General features: G+C 39.3%; 1 protein-coding gene across 2 annotated transcripts in view; it reads left to right on the top strand.

The window, feature by feature from the left end:
- Positions 1-3338: 3338 nt before the first annotated feature.
- The window catches only part of LMLN (leishmanolysin like peptidase), a 79285-nt gene continuing 62858 nt past the window's right edge, over positions 3339-19765 (top strand). For both annotated transcript variants that reach the window (XM_060010822.1, XM_060010823.1), the window contains exon 1: positions 3339-3557. In XM_060010822.1, coding sequence (XP_059866805.1) covers positions 3339-3557 — 219 coding nt within the window. The remainder of the gene's footprint in view (positions 3558-19765) is intronic.

Here is a 19765-nt window from a genome sequence, read left to right as displayed (position 1 = left end):
AGCTCATTTAGATGAGATATCCTTGGGATTTGTGACTGGACAAAGCATCCAGTATATAACACTTGACTGGAAATAATGTCTCAGTTGAAAGTGTCCCTAAATTGCCACATACCTTAAAAAATCTTGGTGGGGGGTGGTCAGGATTGCCTGGACAGGGTTGCTGTCCTTTACTCCATGTTTTAATAGTAAAGTGCAGGATTGAGACGTCTTGGCATGATACAAAGGCAACTAAGCAGGGCTGCAGAATATTTTTAAATCTCAGAATGTGCTGAATACAAGTTTGAACCAAGGCATCAGTTCGAGTATGGTGGATTTAGGTGTTTGATGCAGTAGCAGGTACTCCTTTTATTAACCAACAGATCTTGACATTCCACTGAAAATACCAACAGAAAACTGGGAGTTTACCAAACAGCACCCCTTTTAACAGATTTTAATTGTATTTGTTTTCTCTAAGAAGCAGATTCTAAAAAATTATTAGCATGAAGGCGTGCAGCAGTTCTACGGTTTGCTTAGTTTAATGGTGGCCCTGAAGCCAAAATTGCTGTTGGAAGTCACCGAAAAGGGGCTTGTGTTTGTACTGCCAGTCTTATTTGTCTGGCAGCAACCCTCAGGAGCCATGGCCTCAAGACAAACAAGGTGGATGGTAAGGAGAAGCAGCTTGGAGTCATTGGTCAATTATGCTCTCTTCGTGGGATCTAAGCAGTTCATTTCATGGCCCCACAACTTGAAATTTGGTTAGGGGACTTCCCTGATGGTCCAGTGGTAAGGAATACGCCTACCAATGCAGGGGATGCAGGTTTGATCCCTGGTTGCGGAACTAAGATCACACATGCCGCGGGGCAAGTAAGCTCGCGTGCCACAACTAGAGAGAAGCCTGTGCACCACAAGGAAGAGCCTGCATTAAGACCCGACACAACCAAAAGACATATTAAAAAATAAGGGGGGTGGTGGTGCTTCTCTGGTTGCACAGTGGTTAAGACTACCTGTGCAGGGGACATGGGTTCAAGCCCTGGATCGGGAAGATCCCATATGCTGCGGAGCAACTAAGCCCGTGTGCCACAACTACTGAGCCTGCGCTCTAGAGCCCATGAGCCACAACTGCTGAAGCCCGTGCGCCTAGAGCTCATGCTCCGCAACAAGAGAAGCCACCACAATGAGAAGACCGCACACTGCAACTAGAGAAAGACTGTGAGCAGCAACAAAGACCCAACGGAGCCAAAACATAATTTAAAAAAAAACAGCCAACATAAACTAAAGGTTAACTACTTTGTTGTGCCAGTTAAATAGCTGTACTCTTGGGAATCTTCGAATAGAGGAAGAGATGCTTGGGGGTGGTACTTCAGAAAAGGGAAATGGCACAAACATTGCGAAACCAGAAGGCACTTGAACAATTTAACTGGGTTATGTAGTGTGACTGAAACCAATTGGAAGTAATTGGAAGGTAAGTCTAGAAAACTACCAGGTGCCAGGATTTTAGACAATAGTCTTTTTTTCTTTTTAGCAGTACGTGGGCCTCTCACTGTTGTGGCCTCTCCCGTTGCGGAGCACAGGCTCCGGATGCACAGGCTCAGTGGCCATGGCTCACGGGCCCAGCCGCTCCGCGGCATGTGGGATCTTCCCGGACCGGGGCACGAACCCGCATCCCCTGCATCGGCAGGCAGATTCTCAACCACTGCGCCACCAGGGAAGCCCTAGTCTTTATTTTTATTTTTTTGGCTACACTGCCCATGACATGTCGGGGATCTTAGTTCCCCGACCAGGGATGGAACCCTTCCCCCCTGCATTGGAAACACTGAGTCTTAACCACTGTACTGCCAGGGAGGTTCTAACAATATTCTTGTATTAGAGTGTCACTGGAGAGCTTGAGTGACAGGTGACAAGATTCATATTTTAGAAAGATCCCTGTGGCAACCCAGCATAAACTGAAGGAAGGGAAAACCAGGTAGGCTTTGCAGTCTTAACTGAGATATTTGAGTACTTTAATAGAGCAGACTAAACATTAACCGAATGTTAAAACCAATTGATTGTAGAGAGGAGTCTTCAAAACTAACTTCCTAGCTTTGGTTGCTGAGCGGGTAACAGTGCATTTACAAAGTTGGGGGACTAGGAGACGGTTGGGGGCGGGGAGTGAGAGCCTGTATTACGCTTTTCTGAACCCATAGCGAGGTTTGGTCAGTGCAAAGGCAGTCCTCAAGCCAAAGCTACATTGGAGGAGTTGAATGTTTCACAGAAATGAACTTAAAACGGCTAGCAGCTTGTCCTTTAGACTATTGAAACTGCCCCTCCACCAGCATGACACTGCCTTTACCGCTAGGAAACTGAGATGACCGGTATCATTCTTTACTCACAATCCGCAATTTCTTTGTGGTTTTGTGTAGAGAGTACGTTATAAAGTGATATATTTTGTTTGAAATCCCAGCTTCCACTAGTTGTGGGATGATAGACACATCTAATGAGTCTACTGGTAAAATGCCCCAACCATTTTTTCTTTAAAGTACATTGTCTTCACCAATGAATTGTAAATTCCTGGGGATTTTCTGTCCTTTTTTTTTTTCTACTACAGTTCCTAGCATAGTAATTTACAATATTCAGTTCCTGAAATGACTGTTACAGCTCGGTGCTTTGAGTCCCTGGTTTTAATTCTTTGTTTTGTGGGCCACAAGATTTGTCCTAACTTAACAATTTCTTATAGTTCCTCACGGCTCAATTTTTAAGGTAGTTGCCTTAATGGTAAAGATCTACCTAGTCTCCGGGGTTAATGCAGTTGCAATTCTTACATTCATAGAAGTTAAGGGATGGGCTTGAATAGTAAAGAACACATTTGATTTTACAGAAAATGACTTTCATTAAGTGGGTCTAACACGATATTGTAAATCAACTAAAATTTTTTTAAAAAGTAGGTTTAGAATTGGTGACTCAGGATAAGTAAAAATGAAAATTACATTCCACTTACCTTTTATGCAGAGAGCTAACCATAAAAGATTTTGCATGTGTCTAAGCACCTGGCACCTAGTAAGTGCATATCTTTTCGGTGAATAACTGAATTAAAAAGTGAAAAACTGCCTCAGTAAGGACACCGACGTATCAACATCCCATTACCAACAGCACCCACTAGTCTTCCCACAGCTCAGCTCACGTGGGCCGCCAAGTGGCTTTTATTGGCTGGTTTCGCGCGAATGAGACGCGATGGACGTGATGCAACTCAGCGTCTTCCGCGGTGAACTTCTTATGGGTGACGCTAGCCAATCAAAAAGCACCTTTCCACCGCCAAGTCCCTCCACCTGCCTCGAGAGGCGAGGGGCGGGGCTGGCGCTGGGCGCGGAGGCGTCACGTACTCCATGGTAACGACGCTCGGCCTGAAGATGGCGGCCGAGACGGGTGGAAGAGCGGGCTCCTCAGCTTCAGGCCGGGGCCCGAGCCGGTGGCACTGGAGCGGTTCTTTATGGGTCCGAGGCGTTTTACTCCTGTTGGGCGGGCTCTGGGCAAGCGCTACATCTATTCCTGTCTCCTTGGGCAGTTCTTCTCCCTGCCGGCACCACGTCCCCTCTGAGTCTGAGGTAGGGCGACAGAGGGGCCCTGTGAGGGTAAAGTAATACGGGAGGCGATGGCATAGAGGATGGTGATTGGAACAAGCGGTACTGGAGGAGAAAGCGAGATTGGGCCAGAGACTGAACTCTTAGAGGGCTGGGACCTGGTATCAACTCCCTTCCTGCACCCAACAAAGTGGCTCAGTTAGGCGCTCAGAACGTCATCAGGTCCTGCGCGGAGGGTTGTGCTTATCAGGTAGTCCTAGAGCAATCGTTTTCAAACTTGAACGGGCCGTCAGAATCACCTGAAAGACTTGTTCAAACACAGATTGCCGCTCCATTCCCTCCCTCTGCCCACTTCTGACTCATTAGATCTGGGATGGGGCCTCAGAATTTGCAGTTGAAGTTCCCAGATAGTTGATGATGCTGCTTGTCCAAGGACCTCACTTTGGGAACCACTGATCTAAAGGTTTGAGAAGAAATTGATAGGAGAGCTAGACAAAGGCATTGAGAGGATACTGGGGATTCTCTGGAGACAAAATTCAGGTTGATTTTCAAGTTACTTCATCACATTGCTTGCTTTACCCTGTTCTCCTGTCCTGGAAGTGCCTGCCTCCCTCCCATTACATTTTTATTCCTGTCTAAATTCTTTCATTCTGAGTTCCTTAACCTCAAGGCAGCCTGCTGAAACCACCCCCAGTAGAATGTTCTTTCCATTTCACAGTACGTCTTATCTGTACTCTCTTCTGGCACTTAACCAAGTATCGCTGTGTGGTGATGGTTTGTACCTTTGTAGTTAAATTGTAATTTTCCTTGGGATAAGGTTTGTGTCTTATACTTTAATTTCTCCACAGTACTTAAATCAGAGAAGGGCCCACAATAATCAGTATTCTTTGAGGAAAGAAGACACAGTACCTGGGTCAGGGCTGCATGTTGTGATTGATTTTATAATTTGTCTTATTACTTTAACAAGAAAGATTAATCTAGAAATTTTCAGGTCAGCCCAGAAATCTAAGACCATTCATTTTTGTGATAATTTCCAAAAATTTTTATGCATGCTGTTCATAACCATATATGCCAGAATACTAAGTTTGGGGTTTGTGGCTGTATTACAGCTTTTATCATGACACTGCATTCTGGCTGAATTATTTTATTTTATTTTATTTAGTCTCTTAGCAACTTGTAAGTTTATAATACAGTATTGTTGTCTATAATCACTGTGTTGTACGTTAGATATCTGGGACTTATCTACTAGTTGCAAGTTTGTACCCTTAAGCATCTCCTCAGTTCCCCCCACCCACCTAGTGAATTCTTTTTAAAAGACATTCCCACAAAGCCCTGCACTTCTCTCTTTGAATTTAGATCAAAAGAAGAGAAAATAGTTCAGAGAACTGCAAAATCTCTGTACTAGAAGGAACCTTAATAGCTGTTTTCTTCTTGTGATTGTTGCCAGTGTACAAATCTCCTACTAATATTTGAACATTTCCACAAATAGGGAAGTTATCTCCAAAGGCAGCCCCTTTGCTTTTTGGAGAGATCATTGTTCTTTCTATAGAGCTGAAAATACAGACGTTCCTGCTGGTCCAGTGGTTAAGACTCCGAGCTTCCACTGCAGGGGGCACGGGTTCAGTCCCTGGCGGGGAACTAAGATCCCGCATGCCGCATGACACGGCCAGATATGATAACAATATAGAGCTGATAACTGTTCCTGAAACTTCCATCCACTGTTTTTATTTATGGCTCTTGATTGAACAAACTAAATAGTGGTAGTGCTTCAGATATTCAAAGCAAGCTATTAAGTTCTTGAGAGTTCATATTCCTAATAAATTTTACTAGTTATTCATAGAGTATGTAGTAGCAAGTCCTCCTAACCAATCTCTTTGCTTTAGCTTGGACACAAAGTATAAGCAAGTACTATTCATTGTACTACTAGTGACTGTACCTCTGTTAATTGCAACAGGAAATTACAGTAACTTTTTATTGGTAATGGTGAGGAACTACGAAACATTTTGACTCATATATCTTCTTCTCAACTAAAAACTCTACGTTTTGTTTTGTTTTTATTATGTAAATTAAAGCAAACCCCCAAACAGAATAGTATAATGAACTCCCATGACCCTTCACCCAGCTTCAGCACTTACCAGTATTCTCTTAATTCTGTTTTATATACTTCTACCCATTCCCCATCTTCCCACTGTTATTGTTACTTAAAAAAAATTTTTTGTAAGGTTTATATATACTGAAATGTAGCAAATGCAATCATGTATATTCATGTAAAACCCACAACTCTATCACAATATAGAACATTTTCAAGTCTCCAGAAAGTTCCTTCCTGTCCTGTGCCAGTCAGTCTCTCCCATCCACCCAAGGCTACTATTGTTCCTTTTTCCTTTTGGTATTAGATTTAGATTTCATATCAAATTAGTTTTGCCTATTCTAGAACTAAGCTTATATCAATGGAATTATATAATATGTAGTGTGATATGGTATATCACATTGGATTTTCCAATAGTAAATCAATCTTGCATTTTTGGAATAGACGCTACTTGGTTATTATGTATTATCCTTTTAATACACTTACGACTTCAATTTGCTCATAGATTAAGGACTTTTGCATCTATGTTTATGAATGATGTTGGTTTATAGTTTCCTTTCTTAGTGAAGTTTTTGTTAGTTTTTTTTTTGAATTTTTGAATTTTATTTTATTTATTTATTTATACAGCAGGTTCTTATTAGTTATCTATTTTATACATATTAGTGTATATATGTCAATCCCAATCTCCTAATTCATCCCACCACCCCACCCCCTGCCACTTTCCCCCCTTGGTGTCCATACGTTTGTTCTCTACATCTGTGTCTCTATTTCTGCCCTGCAAACTGGTTCATCTGTACCATTTTTCGAGGTTCCATATATACGCATTGATATACGATATTTGTTTTCTCTTTCTGACTTACTTCACTCTGTAAAACAGTCTGTAGATCCATCCACATCTAAACAAATGACCCAATTCCATTCCTTTTTATGGCTGAGTAATATTCCATTGTATATATGTACCATATCTTCTTTATTCATTCATCTGTTGATGGACACTTAGGTTGCTTGCATAACCTGGCTGTTGTAAATAGTGCTGCAATGAACACTGGGGTGCATGTGTCTTTTTGAATTATGTTTTTCTCTGGGTATATGCCCAGTAGTGGGATTGCTGAGTCATATGGTAATTCTAATTTTAGTTTTTTAAGGAACCTCCGTACTGTTCTCCATAGTGGCTGTATCAATTTACATTCCCACCAACAGTGCAAGAGGGTTCCCTTTTCTCCACACCCTCTCCAGCATTTGTTGTTTGTAGATTTTCTGATGGTACCCATTCTGACTGCTGTAAGGTGATACCTCATTGTAGTTTTGATTTGCATTTCTCTAATGATTAGTGATGTTGAGCTTCTTGGCCATGTGTATGTCTTCTTTGGAGAAATGTCTATTTAGGTCTTCTGCCCATTTTTGGATTGGGTTGTTTGTTTTTTTATTATTGAGCTGCTTGACCTGTTTATATATTTCGGAGAGTAATCCTTTGTCCATTGATTTGTTTGCAGATATTTTCTCCCATTCTGAGGGTTGTCTTTTCATCTTGTTTGCTGTTTCCTTTGCTTTGCAAAAGCTTTTAAGTTTCATAAGGTCCCATTTGTTTATTTTTATTTCCTTTACTCTAGGAGGTGGATCTGAAAAGATCTTGCTGTGATTTATGTCAGTGTTCTTCCTGTTTTCCTCTAAGAGTTTTATAGTGTCCAGTCTTACATTTAGGTCTCTAATCCATTTTGAGTTTATTTTTGTGTATGGTGTTAGGGAGTGTTCTCATTTCATTCTTTTACATGTAGCTGTCCACTTTTCCCAGCACCACTTATTGAAGAGACTGTCTTTTCTTTATTGTATATCCTTGCCTCCTTTGTCATAGATTAGTTGACCATTGGTGTGTGGGTTTATCTCTGGGCTTTCTATCCTGTTCCATTGATCTATATTTCTGTTTTTGTGCCAGTACCATATTGTCTTGATTACTGTAGCTTTGTATTATAGTTTGAAGTCAGGGAGTCTGATTCCTCCAGCTCTGTTTTTTTCCCTCAAGACTACTTTGGCTATTCAGGGTCTTTTGTGTCTCCATACAGATTTTAAGATTTTTTGTTCTAGTTCTGTAAAAGATGCCACTGGTAATTTGATAGGAATTGCATTGAATCTGTAGATTGCTTTGAGTAGTATAGTCTTCTTCACAATATTGATTCTTCCAATCCAAGAACATGGTGTATCTGTCCATCTGTTTGTGTCATCTTTGATTTCTTTCATCAGTGTCTTGCAGTTTCTGAGTACAGGTCTTTTACCTTCTTAGGTAGGTTTATTCCTAGGTATTTTATTCTTTTTGTTGCAGTGGTGAATGGGACTGTTTCTTTAATTTCTCTTTCTGAGCTTTCGTTGATAGTGTATAAAAATGCAAGAGATTTCTGTGCATTAATCTTGTATCTTGCAACTTTACCAAATTCATTGATTAGCTCTAGTAGTTTTCTGGTGGCATCTTTAGGATTCTCTATGTATAGTATCATGTCACCTACAAACAGTGACAGTTTTACTTCTTTTCCAGTTTGTATTCCTTTTATTTCTTTTTCTTCTCTGATTGCTGTGGCTAGGACTTCCAAAACTATGTTGAATAATAGTGACAAGAGTGGCCATCCTTGTCATGTTCCTGATCTTAGAGGAAATGCTTTCAGGTTTTCACCATTGAGAATGATGTTTGATGTGGGTGTGTCGTATATGGCCTTAATGATGTTGAGGTAGGTTGCCTCTATGCCCACTTTCGGGAGAGTTTTTATCATAAATGGTGTTGAATTTTGTCAAAAGCTTTTTCTGCATCTATTGAGATGATCATATGGTTTTTATTCTTCAGTTTGTTAAAATGGTGTATCACATTGATTGATTTGCGTATATTGAAGATGCCTTGCATCCCTGGGATAAATGCCACTTGATCATGATGTTTGATCCTTTTAATGTGTTGTTAGATTCTGTGCTATATTTTATTGAGGATTTTTGCATCTATATTCATCAGTGATATTGGTCTGTAAATTTTCTTTTTTTGTAGTATCTTTGTCTTGTTTTGGTATCAGGGTGGTGGTGGCCTCATACAATGAGTTTGGGAGTGGTCCTTCCTCTGCAATTTTTTGGAAGAGTTTGAGAAGGATGGGTATTAGCTCTTCTCTAAATGTTTCATAGAATTCACCTGTGAAGCCATCTGATCCTGGACTTTTGTTTGTTGGAAGATTTTTAATCACAGTCTCAATTTCATTACTTGTGATTGGTCTGTTCATATTTTCTATTTCTTCCTGGTTCAGTCTTGGAAGGTTATATCTTTCTAACAATTTGTCCATTTCTTCCAGATTGTGCATTTTATTGGCATAGAGTTGCTTGTAGTAGTCTGTTATGATGCTTTGTATTTCTGCGGTGTCCACTGTAACTTCTTTTTCATTTCTAATTTTATTGATATGAGTCCTCTCCCTCTTTTTCTTGATGAGTCTGGCTAAAGGTTTATCAGTTTTGTTTATCTTCTCAAAGAACCAGCTTTTAGTTTCCTTGACCTTTGCTCTTGTTTTCTTTGTTTCTCTTTCATTTATTTCTGCTCTGATGTTTATGATTTCTTTCTTTCTACTAACTTTGGGTTTTGTTTGTTCTTCTTTCTCTATTTCCTTTAGGTGTAAGGTTAGATTGTTTATTTGAGATTGTTCTTGTTTCTTGAGGTAGGCTTGTATTGCTATAAACCTCCCTCTTAGAACTGCTTTTGCTGCATCCCATAGGTTTTGGATCATTGTGTTTTCATTGTCATTTGTCTCTAAGTATTTTTTGATTTCCTCTTTGATTTCTTCAGTGATCTCTTGGTTACTTAGTAACGTATTGTTTAGCCTCCATGTGTTTCTGTTTTTTACGTTTTTTTCCCTATAATTGATTTCTAATCTCATAGCGTTGTCAGAAAAGATGCTTGACATGATTTCAGTTTTCTTAAATTTACTGAGGCTTTATTTGTGACCCAAGGTGTGATCTATCCTGGAGAATGTTCCGTGTGCACTTGAGAAGAAAGTGTAATCTGCTGTTTTTGGATGGAATGTCCTATAAATATCAATTAAATTTATCTGGTCTATTGTGTCATTTATAGCTTGTGTTTCCTTATTAATTTTCTGTGTGGATGATCTGTCCATTGGTGTAAGTGAAGTATTACAGTCCCCCACTATTATTCTGTTACTGTCTATTTCCTCTTTTATAGCTGTTAGCAGTTGCCTTATGTATTGAGGTGCTCCTATGTTGGGTGCATATATATTGATAATTCTTATATCTTCTTCTTGGATTGTTCCCTTGATCGTTATGTAATATCCTTCCTTGTCTCTTGTAACATTCTTTATTTTAAAGTCAATTTTATATGATATGGGTATTACTACCCCAGCTTTCTTTTGATTCCCATTTGTATGGAATATCTTTTTCCATCCCCTCACTTTCAGTCTGTATGTGTCCCTGGGTCTGAAGTGGGTCTCTTGTAGACAGCATATACATGGGTCTTATTTGTATCCATTCAGTGAGCCTGTGTCTTTTAGTCAGAGCATTTAATCCATTTACGTTTAAGGTAATTATCGATATGTATGTTCCTGTGACCATTTTCTTAATTGTTTTGGGTTTGTTTTTTTAGATCCTTTTCTTCTCTTGTGTTTCCCACTTAGAGAAGTTCCTTTAGCATTTGTTGTACAGCTGGTTTGGTGGTGCTGAATTCCCTTAGTTTTTGCTTGTCTGTAAAGCTTTTGATTTCTCCATCGAATCTGAATGAGATCCTTGCCGGGTAGCGTAATCTTGGTTGTAGGTTCTTCCCTTTCATCACTTTAAATATATCATGCCACTCCCTTCTGGCTTGTAGAGTTTCTGCTAAGAAATCAGCTGTTAACCTTATGGGAGTTCCCTTGTATGTTATTTGTCATTTTTCCCTTGTTGCTTTCAGTAATTTTTCTTTGTCTTTAATTTTTGTCAGTTTGATTACTGTGTGTCTCTGTGTGTTTCTCCTTGGGTTTACCCTGCCTGGGACTCTCTGTGCTTCCTGGACTTGGGTGGCTATTTCCTTTCCCATGTTAGGGATGTTTTCGACTATAATCTCTTCAGATATTTTCTCGGGTCCTTTACTCTCTCTCTTCTCCTTCTGGGACCCCTATAATGCAAATGTTGTTGCACTTAATGTTGTCCCAGAGATGTCTTAGGCTGTCTTCATTCTTCTTTCTTTATTCTGTTCTACGGTAGCGAATTCTACCCTTCTGTCTTCCAGGTCACTTATCCGTTCTTCTGCCCCAGTTATTTTGCTATCGATTACTTCTAGTGTATTTTTCATTTCAGTTATTGTATTGTTCATCTCTGATTGTTTGTTCTTTAATTCTTCTAGGTGTTTGTTCTTTAATTCTTCTAGGTCTTTATTAAACATTTCCTGCATCTTCTCGATCTTTGCCTCCGTTCTTTTTCCAAGGTCCTGGATCATCTTCACTATCATTATTCTGAATTCTTTTTGTGGAAGGTTGCCTATCTCCACTTCATTTAGTTGTTTTTCTGGGGTTTTATCTTGTTCCTTCATCTGGTACAAAGTCCTCTGCCTTTTCATTTTGTATATCTTTCTGTGAATGTGGTTTTCCTTCCATAGGTTGCAGAATTGTAGTTCTTCTTGCTTCTGCTGTCTGCCCTCTGGTGGATGAGCCTATCTAAGAGGCTTGTGCAAGCTTCCTGATGGGAGGGACTGGTGGTGGGTAGAGCTGGTTGTTGCTCTGGTGGGCAGAGCTTAGTAAAACTTTAATCCACTTGTCTGCTGATGGGTGGGGTTGGGTTCCCTCCCTGTTGGTTGTTTGGCCTGAGGCGATCTAGCACTGGAGCCTACCCGGCTCTTTGGTGGGGCTAATGGCAGACTCTGGGAGGGCTCACCCCAAGTAGTACTTCCCAGAACTTCTGCTGCCAGTGTCCTTGTCCCCATGGTGAGCCACAGCCACACCCCGCCTCTGCAGGAGACCCTCCAACACTAGCTGGTAGGTCTCATTTAGTCTCCCATGGCGTCACTGCTCCTTCCCCTGGGTCCTGATGCACACACTACTTTGTGTGTGCCCTCCAAGAGTGGAGTCTTTGTTTACCCCAGTCCTGTCAAAGTCCCGCAGTCAAGTTCCGCTAGCCTTCAAAGTCTGATTCTCTAGGAATTCCTCCTCCCATTGCCGTACCCCCAGGTTGGGAAACCTGACATAGGGCTCAGAACCTTCACTCCAGTTGGTGGGCTTCTGTGGCATAAGTGTTCTCCAGTTTGTGACTCACCCACCCAGCAGTTATGGGGTTTGATTTTTTTTGTGATTATGCCCCTCCTACTGTCTCATTGCAGCTTCTCCTTTGTCTTCGGATGTGGGGTATCTTTTTTGGTGAGTTCCAGTGTCTTCCTGTCGATGATTGTTCAGTGGTTACTTGTGATTCCGGTGCTCTCACAAGAGGGAGTGAGTGCTCGTCCTTCTACTCTGCCATCTTCTTTGTTAGCTTTTAAAAATATTTATCTATCTATCTATCTATCTATCTTTGGCTAGAATGGGTCTTTGTTACTGAGCACAGGCTTTCTCTAGTTGCTGTGAGTGGGGGCTACTTTTCGTTGTGGTGCGTGGGCTTATCGTTGCTGTGGCTTCTCTGTTGCAGAGCACAGGCTCTAGGCATGCGGGCCTCAGTAGTTGTGGTTCGCGGGCTCTAGAGCTCAGGCTCAGTAGTTGTGGCTCATGGGCTTAGTTGCTCTGCGGCATGTGGGATCTTCCCAGACCAGGGCTTGAACCCGTGTCCCCTGCATTGGCAGGCAGGTTCTTAACCACTGCGCCACCAGGGAAGTCCCTTTGTTAACTTTTAATAGCAGAATTATACTGGTCTTACATAATGAGTTGGGAAATTCTATCATGTATTTTCTAAAAGAAAATTTGTTCCTTAAATGTCTGGTATAATTCATAACTGAAACTGTCTGGATCTAGTGTTTGCTTTGTAGAGAGTTGTTTTTTAAATACTTTTATTGAGCTATAATTTATATGCCATAAAATTCACCCACTTAAGTGTCCAATTAAGTGATTTTTATAAATTTACAAGTCTACAGAACCATCACCACAGTCCAGTTTTAGAACATTTCCATCACCCCAGAAAGATCCCTTGTGCTCATTTGCAGAAAACCCATGCTTTCACTCTGGCCCCAAGAAACCACTGTGTAGGGATAGATAAATCCAGTTTCTCTCATACAAGTCTATTCATAGTATCCATTTGATCTTATGTCAGTCTTGGTAACTTGTGTTTTTGAAGGACTTTATTTCATCTGAATTGTTAAATGTATTGACATAAAATTGTTCATAATAATTTATCCTTTTGTTGTCTGTAGAATCTGAGTGATAGGCATGCTTTCATTTCTAATGTGGTAATTTGGGTTTATTCTGTTTTATTGTAGTCCATTCTTTCTAAGGGCTTATTAAGTTTATTAATCATTTTATTTTATTTACAAATTTATTTATTTATTTATTTTTGACTGCATTGGGTCTTCGTTTCTGCACATGGGCTTTCTGTAGTTGCGGTGACCGGGGGCTACTCTTTGTTGCAGTGTGTGGGCTTCTCATTGCGGTGGCCTCTCTTATTGTGGAGCACGGGCTTGAGGCATGCGGGCTTCAGTAGTTGTGGCACGCGGGTTCAGTAGTTGTGGCTCATGGGCTTAGTTGCTCCGCGATATGTGGGATATTCCTGGACCAGGGCTCGAACCCGTGTCCTCTGCATTGGCAGGCAGATTCTTAACCACTGTGCACCACCAGGGAAGTCCCTATTAATCATTTTAAATAGCCAACTGTTAGCTTTGGTAGTTTTCTTCAATTATTGTTTTCTATTTCATTGTTTCCTGTTCTTTATTATTTTTCCTTTCTACTTACTGTGGATTTACTTTGTTCATATTGTTAGGTGGAAACTTAGATCATTGTTTGTCTTTTTTGTTTTTAATGTTTATTTATTTATTCATTTATTTGGTTGCACCAGATCTTTGTTGTGGCAGGCAGGCTCCTTAGTTGTGACTCATGGGATCCTTAGTTGCGGCTCCTGGGCTCCTTAGTTGTGGCACGTGGGCTTCTTAGTTGCAGCTTGCAGGCTCCTTAGTTACGGCAGGTGAACTCTTAGTTGCAGCATGCATGTAGGATCTAGTTCCCCGACCAGGGATCGAACCTGGGCCCCCTGCATTGGGAGCATGGAGTCTTATCCACTGTGCCACAAGGGAAGTCCCAGATCATTGTTTTTTAGCCTTTTCTTTCTTCTCTACCATAAACATTTAATGACCTGTATTTCTCTCAAAGTACAACTGTAGCTACATTCCACAGATTTTGACACATTGTATTTTAATTAACACTTCATTCAAAGTGATAATTCATTTTTATTTTCCCTGGTAATTTTTTCTTTGATCCCTGGATTATTAAAAATGTTTAAAATATAATTTCTAAATATGTGGTCCTTTTCTAGATATCTTATAGTTATTGATTTCTAATTTAGAGGTACCTTCTGTAAGATTTCAGTTCTTTGAAATTTGAGATTGTTTTATTTATACCTCAGCATACGCTCTATCCTGCTAAACTTTTCTGTGTACTAGTAAAGAATATATATTCTATAGGTATTGAGTATAGCTTTCTATACATGTCAAAAAGGTGAGGCGATTGATGGTACACTTCAGATTTCTATATTCTTTTTTTATACAATTTTTAAAGGTTATATTCCATTTACAGTTATTACAAAATATTGGCTACAGATTTGTATATTCTTAAAATGTTTTGTCTAAGAGAGTCTTTAAAAATTTCTAAGATTATAAATGTCTTTTTTCTTCCTTTAGTTCTGTCAGCTTTTGCTTCATGGATTTTGAATCTATTGTTAGGTACATTCACAGTTGTAATTATGTATTTCTGAGGTATTAACCCCTTATTATTATAAAATATTACTCTTTATTTCTGGTGATACTCTCTGTCTTGAAGTCTGCTTTGCTGATATTAGTATAGCCATTTCACCTTGCTTACGATTAGAATTTTCCATCCTTTTATCGATACATTTCACTTGTCTGTGGGGTTAGTGCGCATGCTGCGTGTGTGTGTGTGTGTTTGCTTTAGGGATTACAATATGTATCTTTTGCTTATTACAAATATTTAATGTTAATATTGCCTTATCATACTGACTAGGACCTTCATTATAATATTGAATACAAGTGGTGAGAGTAGACATCTTTCCATTGTTCTTGATCTTAGGGGGAAAACATTCAGTCTTTCACTATTAAGAGTATTAGTTGCATGGAACACTACTCCACTTTAAAAAAGAACAAAATTTTTTCATTATCAGCAACATGGAGGAACTTGGAGGGCATTATGGTAAGAGAAATAAGTCAGACAGAGAAAGGCAAATACTGTATGATATCACTTATATGTGGAATCTAGAAAATGCAACAAACTAGTGAATATAACAAAAAGGAAACAGACTCACAGATACAGAGAGCAAACTAGTGGTTACCAGTGATGGGGGTGAGAGGGGAGAACTACAAACTACTGAGTATAAGATAGGCTTAAGGATGTATTGTACAACACAGGGACTATAGCCAATATTTTATAATAATTGTAAATTGAAAGTAACCTTTCAAAATTGTGTTAAAAATTTTTTTTTCTTTTTTGCTGCGTTGGGTCTTCACTGCTGCGCGTGGGCTTTCTCTAGTTGCGGTGAGCAGGGACTACTCTTCGTTGCAGTATGCGGGCTTCTCATTGAGGTGACTTCTCTTGTTGTGGAGCATGGGCTCTAGTTGCACGGGCTTCAGTGGTTGTGGCACACGGGTCCTAGAGCACGCGGGCTTCAGTAGTTGCAGCGTGTGGGTTCAGTAGTTGCAGCACATGAGCTTCAGTAGTTGCGGCACGTGGGCTTAGTTGCTTCGCAGCATGTGGGATCTTCCTGGACCAGGGATCGAACCTGTGTCCCCTGTATTGGCAGGTGGATTCTTAACCACTGCGCCACAGGGAAGTCCCTATAAAAAATTTTAATGCAAAGAAAAGTATTAGTTTGTAGATTTTTGGTAGATGTGCCTTATCAGGTTAAGAAAATTACTTTTTGTTTCTAGTCTGCTGACAGTTTTTGTCATGAATGGGTGTTTAATTTTATTAAATGTCTCTTCTGTATCAATTGTTATAATCATGTAGCTTTTCTTCTTTATTCTTTTGATATTGTGAGTTACATTGATTGATTTTTTGAATGATGAACTAGGCTTGCATCCCCCTGAGATAAAACCCCACTTGATCATGATGTATTAGCCTTTTTACATTTTGCTGGATTTCATTTGCTAGTGTTTTTTTGATGATTTTGCATATGTATTCATTAAGGATATTGGTTTGTAGTTGGTTTTTTTTTCCTTCTGTAGCTTTGTTGGGATTGGTATCAGGGTAATGCTGGCCTTATAGAATGAATTGGGAAATATTTCTTCCTCTTCTACTTTCAGAAAGAGTTTGTATACAAGCAGTATTGTTTCTTCCTTAAATGTTTAGTAGAATTCATGAATGGAGATATCTCAGCCTGGAATTTTCTTTATTGGAGTGTTATAAACTATGAACTTATTTTCTTTAATAGATATTGGACTATTGAGGTTATCTATTTCTTCTTGATTGTGTTTTGGTAAGTCATATCTTTCAAAGAATTTCATTTCATCAAAGTTGTCAAATTTATGGAAATACAGTTTTCTTAATGTTCCCATTTGATCTTTTAAATGTCTGTAAAGCGTTCTGAGTTACCAATTCTAATGTGTCAAGGGTTTTCCATACATCACCAAGCCACTCTCCAACATCAGGTGAGTGTCCCACAATTCAACTCAATTCTGACACTGTCTACCCAGAGATAGCATCAGATTCCACAGGTTAAGAGTTCAGACCCACAGCATTGCTCCTTCTCCCCCATTTGATCCAATGTGAGTCCAGGGGGTTACCTGTGCTTCTGACCAACCAGCTATCGGAAGTTCCAACAACTCCCTCTTTGGTTCTGATTAATTTGCTAAAGAGGCTCACAGAGCTCAGAGAAAATGTTTACTTACTAGATTACTGGTTTATTATAAGAGAATGTAGCTCAAGAACAGTCAGGTGGAAGAGATGTATAGGGCAACGTATGGAGAAAGGGCACAGAGCTTCTGTGCTTTCTGAACATGTCACTCTCCCGGAATCTCCATGTGTTCACCACCCTGGAAGCTCTCCAAACCCCATCATTTTGGGTTTTAGGTAGGCATTACATAGATATAATTGATTAAATCATTGGGCATTGGTGGTTGAACTTGATCTCCAGCCCCTCTCCTCTCCTCAGAGGTTAGAGGGGGTGGAAAGGACTGAAAGTTCCAATCTTTTATTCACATACTTGGCTCCACTGGTAACCAGTCTCCACCCTTAGGTGCTTCCAAAAGTTACCTCATTAACATGACAAAAGATACCTGATCACTTTTATCATTTAGGAAATTCCAGAGGTCTTAGGAAATTCCAAAAATGCGACAAAGACCAAATATATATATTTTTATTATAAATCACAATATCACTGTCTGTAAAGTCTATAGTGATATGCCCTGTTTCATTCTTGATATTGGTAATTGGTATCTGCTCTCTTAGTCTGCTTAGAGATATATCAATTGTATTGATCTTCTCAAAGAACCGCCACTGGGTTTCATTGATTTTTCTCTATCATTTTTCTGTTTTCCTTTTAATTGATTTCTGTTCTTTATTATTTACTTTCTTCTGCTTTCTTTGAGTTTAATTTGCCCTTCATTTTCTAATTTCTTAAGATGGAAGCTTAGGTCATTAATTTGAGATTATTTTTTCTAATATAAGTATTTAAAGTTATAAATTTCTAAACACTAATTACATTACACAAATATTAATTGCTGGGCTTCTCTGGTGGCCCAGTGGTTGAGAATCTGCCTGCCAATGCAGGGGACACAGGTTCAATCCCTGGTCTGGGAAGATCCCACATGCCGCGGAGCAACTAAGCCCATGCGCCACAACTACTGAACCTGTGCTCTAGAGCCCATGAGCCACAACTACTGAGCCCTTGTGCCGCAACTGCTGAAGCCCGCGTGCCGAGAGCCCATGCTCCACAATGAGAGAAGCCACAGCATTGAGAAGTCTGCACCGCAAAGAAGAGTAGCTCCTGCTCACTGCAACTAGAGGAAGCCCGCGCGCAGCAACAAAGACCCAACACAGCCAAAAATAAATAAATAAATTTATTTTAAAAAATATTAATTGCTTATAATCTTATCATCATTCAATTAAAAATATTTTCTGATCTCCTTTGTGACTTCATCTTCAACCTAAGGATAATTTAAAAGTTTGTTGTTCAGGAATTCCCTGGCGGTTATGGCTCTAAGTTTTCACTACAGGAGGCACAGTGAATCCCTTGTCAGGGAACTAAGGTCCCGAAGGCCTCATGGTGCGGCACAAAAAAAAAAAAAAAAAGTTTGATTTTCTAATGTTTGGAGATTTCCCAGTTATCTTTACCTAATTGCATTTTAGTTTAATTTAGTTATGGATAGCAAACATCCTTTGTATGATTTCAGTTTTTTGTATTTCTTAAGGATTGTTTTATAGTAAAATATGTTTTATAGCCAAAAATCTAACCAGGTTAACGTTCTGTGTGTACTTGAGAAGAATGTACATTCTGCTGATGTTGGGGCAGGTGGTTCTATAAATGTCATTTAGGTCAAGTTAGTTATAGTGCTGCTCAGGTCTCCCATGTCCTTACTGATTTTCTGTCTACTTGTGTTGATTACTGAGTAGGAATGTTGAAGTCACCAGCTATAATTGTGGATTTGTTTACTTCTCCTTTCAGTTTTCAGTTTTTGCTTCACGTATTTTGCAGCTCTGCTGTTAGGTGTTTACACATTTTACATTGTAATTTTTTTGTGAATTGACCCATTTAGCATTACATACTGCCCCTCTCTTTATTCCTGGTAATTAATACTCCTTGTTTTGAAATATACTTTGTCTAATACTAATATAGCCACTCTGGCTTTCTTTTGATCAGTGTTTACATGATGTGTGTTTTTCCATCCTTATACTCTCTATTTCTCTGTGTCTTTATCGTTAAAATGGGCTTCTTACAGATAGCAAATAGTTGCATCTTGCTCTCTCTAGTCTGACAGTTTCTGCTTTCTAACAAGAATGTTCAGTCCTTTTACATTTAATGTTTACATTTAATGTGATTTTTGACATGGTTGAGTTTGGATTGGCAGTTTAGCTATTTTTTTCTCTTTGTTTCACTTGACTGTTTGTGCCTTCTGTTTTTTAGTATTCTATTTTAATTCCTTTGTTTACTTTTTAGCTGTATCTCTTTGCTTTACTTTTTAAATTGAGGTGTAATTAACCAACAGTAAAATGCAATATATTTTTGAATGTTTGCTCTATTGATTATAATATGTATCTTGAATTTATGACATCTACTTGAAGTTTATAGTCATGTTAAATACGGGAACTTTTCAACAGTATAGTGTCACTATTTCCTTGTCCTTTTGCTATTACCATAATATATAATAACTCTACATATAACTCTCACAATTGCAATTTTATAATTTTAGTTTTAAACAGTTAATGTCTCTAAAGAAATGAAAAGAAGAAAAGAAATATGTGTATAATTGTGTTGAAGGTCTCCAAACCACCCCAGGTTTGGTGATTTGCTGGAAGGACTCATAGGACTCAGCATATAGTTGTACTCACAGCTAAGATTTATTACAGTGAAAGGATACATATCAAGCACAATCAGTAAAAAGAAATGGCTCCCGGAGCAAAAACTGAAGGAAACCGGACACAAGCTTCTGATGAAATAAAATGTGTATTTTAAGGCAGGACAAGAAATTTTAAACATAAAGTTCTGTCTCTGTGTCCGTTTGGGCCTCCTCCCTCCCTCCTTGTGTGCATCTGAATTACACATTAACCAGACCTCCTCAAAGATGGGAATGCCTGCTGGATCATAAAGATCGATTTTTTTCCCCTTTTTTCTGGCACTAGCAATGTAATTTTTTAAAAGAATACCATTCTTTCCCAACTCCGTAGCGAGCCATAGTGACTTACTGTTGTTCTCTGCCTTTGTACGTGCTTACCTGGACTATATATCTTTGGTGAACTTTATGTAAAATATCAGTATGTCACTTTGATGTATGATTCTTTGTCTT

The sequence above is a fragment of the Delphinus delphis genome, chromosome 4 (genome assembly GCF_949987515.2).
Source record: "Delphinus delphis chromosome 4, mDelDel1.2, whole genome shotgun sequence".
NCBI lineage: Eukaryota > Metazoa > Chordata > Mammalia > Artiodactyla > Delphinidae > Delphinus > Delphinus delphis.
Note: the sequence above shows the minus strand (reverse complement) of the source record. Positions and strands in the feature narration are given on the sequence as shown.